Source organism: Halyomorpha halys, unplaced genomic scaffold (genome assembly GCF_000696795.3).
Source record: "Halyomorpha halys isolate HHAL.00 unplaced genomic scaffold, Hhal_1.1 Scaffold195.1, whole genome shotgun sequence".
NCBI lineage: Eukaryota > Metazoa > Arthropoda > Insecta > Hemiptera > Pentatomidae > Halyomorpha > Halyomorpha halys.
Window position 1 is genome coordinate 664,149 of NW_027113495.1, and position 2,207 is coordinate 666,355.

At 34.7% G+C, this 2,207-nt stretch overlaps 1 protein-coding gene across 1 annotated transcript in view; it reads right to left on the minus strand.

Moving 5' to 3' along the window:
* egg (eggless) overlaps positions 1–1,115 on the minus strand; it is a 31,736-nt gene extending 30,621 nt beyond the window's left edge. The window contains exon 1 of the mRNA XM_014418452.2: positions 639–1,115. Coding sequence (XP_014273938.1) covers positions 639–995 — 357 coding nt within the window. The 5' untranslated portion in view covers positions 996–1,115. The remainder of the gene's footprint in view (positions 1–638) is intronic.
* Between the last annotated feature and the right edge of the window lie 1,092 nt (positions 1,116–2,207).

Here is a 2,207-nt window from a genome sequence, read left to right on the forward strand (position 1 = left end):
CCTGGTCGACGTCTGTTCCCATGCTAGGGACAGCTGTTTACATATCACCTGGCAGTAGGTATAAAATGCACTTACCCATCAGATATACAATCCCATACAATAGAAAAGTCCCCTCAAATGAGCCCGACTCTGGAGCTGTATTGGGTGGTAATAATGAACAGCTTCCTTCAGGGAGAAGAAAATTGGAGTGACCTGTACTCATAGCCAAATTAAAATTGTGGTTTTGAATGGTCCTGTTCCAGACATGTGGTCATGGATGTGGGTCAGCTAGCAGGTACCTCTAGAGGCATAATAATAAGGTGAAAATTTTCCATCACACTCTAGCGATGAAATTTAATCTATTGGTGTAAGGATACCATATTATAAGTATCATCTAAGTAAGATACTTAAAAAAGGCCCCATCAAGCTATATTGGGATGTATCGTTACAGTTTTACGTATTGTAAAAAGTTTCGATGCCAACAGTCAATATAAAGATATAAAAATATAAATTGTTAGCTTCAAGTCTATATTAATTTCATTAAAGATACATATGACCGAAACCATCCTAGTTCTGAAGCTATGTTTCATGGCATTCATTCAATGATTATTAACTCAACTACTTATTTCAGCTTTCATTAATACTAGAATTCAGCTTACCTCATAGAATCCTAAAACGTTTTTTAAACATGGTTTACAGATGGCTAAATTTCTTCCTTCTGGTGCACAGTAATAAGACCTTGCAATTCGAGGTGGTTCCACAAAATCTGACCCTGTATCACACTGAAGATTAATGCAAGACCTCTTGGTACAATCTTTCTCCTTGTCAAGATCTACAAAATAACTTGGTTCTTTAAGGAAACATTCTTTGTACAAAGTTAATAATTCCTCATCTTCTTGATTATCAACACAGGCAGTTTCATTAGAATCAGTTGTTGGGGTTTCTGCTGCAGCAGAGGGAGAGGAAACCGACTCATCGACACAAACAACATCATTTACTTCCGACACTTCCATCATGAATTAATGATCTATAACTAATAACATCTAACAAACCTATAAACACAAAACTTCATCGGATTTAAAATTGTATTTCCAAGAGCCAACCAAACCTTCCTTCCCAAACGATTAGTTAATGATACTACTAGCGCTCCTCGTGGCTGAAGCAGAATAAGTACCAAACGCTAATATCGTCGCTTTGATAAGTACACGGAAAAACAAAAATACTTTGTACAATTTAAAATAAATAAAAATTAATGCTTGATTCTCGAGACGTCTCGAAAGAATCCTCAATGTCAGAAACAATTATACTGTTATCTTACAGAGCATGGCTGAGACCAGATGTCTTTAGAATGATCTGTTGATTTTTAAAATTATTTTTTGAGGTATTTAAATCGTATTATTGATTTTTCGAGTTATGAGGTATGGATTATGATCGTTTCTTAAGTCACAACTTAAGCAACGATATGTAATCTATTATGAGCATTATATAGAGTTTTCGATATCTCAAGTTATAATATAATAAAAGATAATCATTATTACTAAAAAAGGAAGGTATTATTTGTGCAATATATATGTAGTTGTAAAAGCATCCCTGTTTAACTTAAACAGTGCAACATCCTGATAAAAAAGTTTTTTTTTTTTTTAATTTTATTTCTATGGCAGATAATTTATTTATTATGTTACCATTGCCGTGAGTCAACCCTTTGGGTTCGGGGAGCCCTTCTGAGTCCACCCATCCTTATAAAGTGGGTACCTTTAATTGGGAAAAATTTGGCAGTTGAGCATGATCATCAACAAATCACCTCCTTGCACAACCGTTGTTTAAGAAACAGTACTTCCTTAGAAAATACTGAACCCTGACCATTCATGGTTGTAGCTGTACAGAATTTCATTTTCTATAAATTGACTGTCCTATAGATAGATTGGAATTACTTTGTGAAAGCACTGCTGGCTTCAGGACAGTCTCAAGGACGACCTGAGTTGAGAAATCAACCCCAGTCCACAGCACTACTTTTGGAATACGTTCAGTTCAAATTAGGTCCAAACTATTTTATTTGTCAGAGCGGCACGATTAAACCAAAGCAAGCGATATGCTGTGGAAAATGGAATAGTTAGAATTATGGATCCTCTTTAGTGGCGGAGAGAAAATACGAAGGTATTTGTATACCTTTAAATAAAATAAAAAATATTGCTAATACTTGAAGCGAATAAAATAAAACCATTTTATAA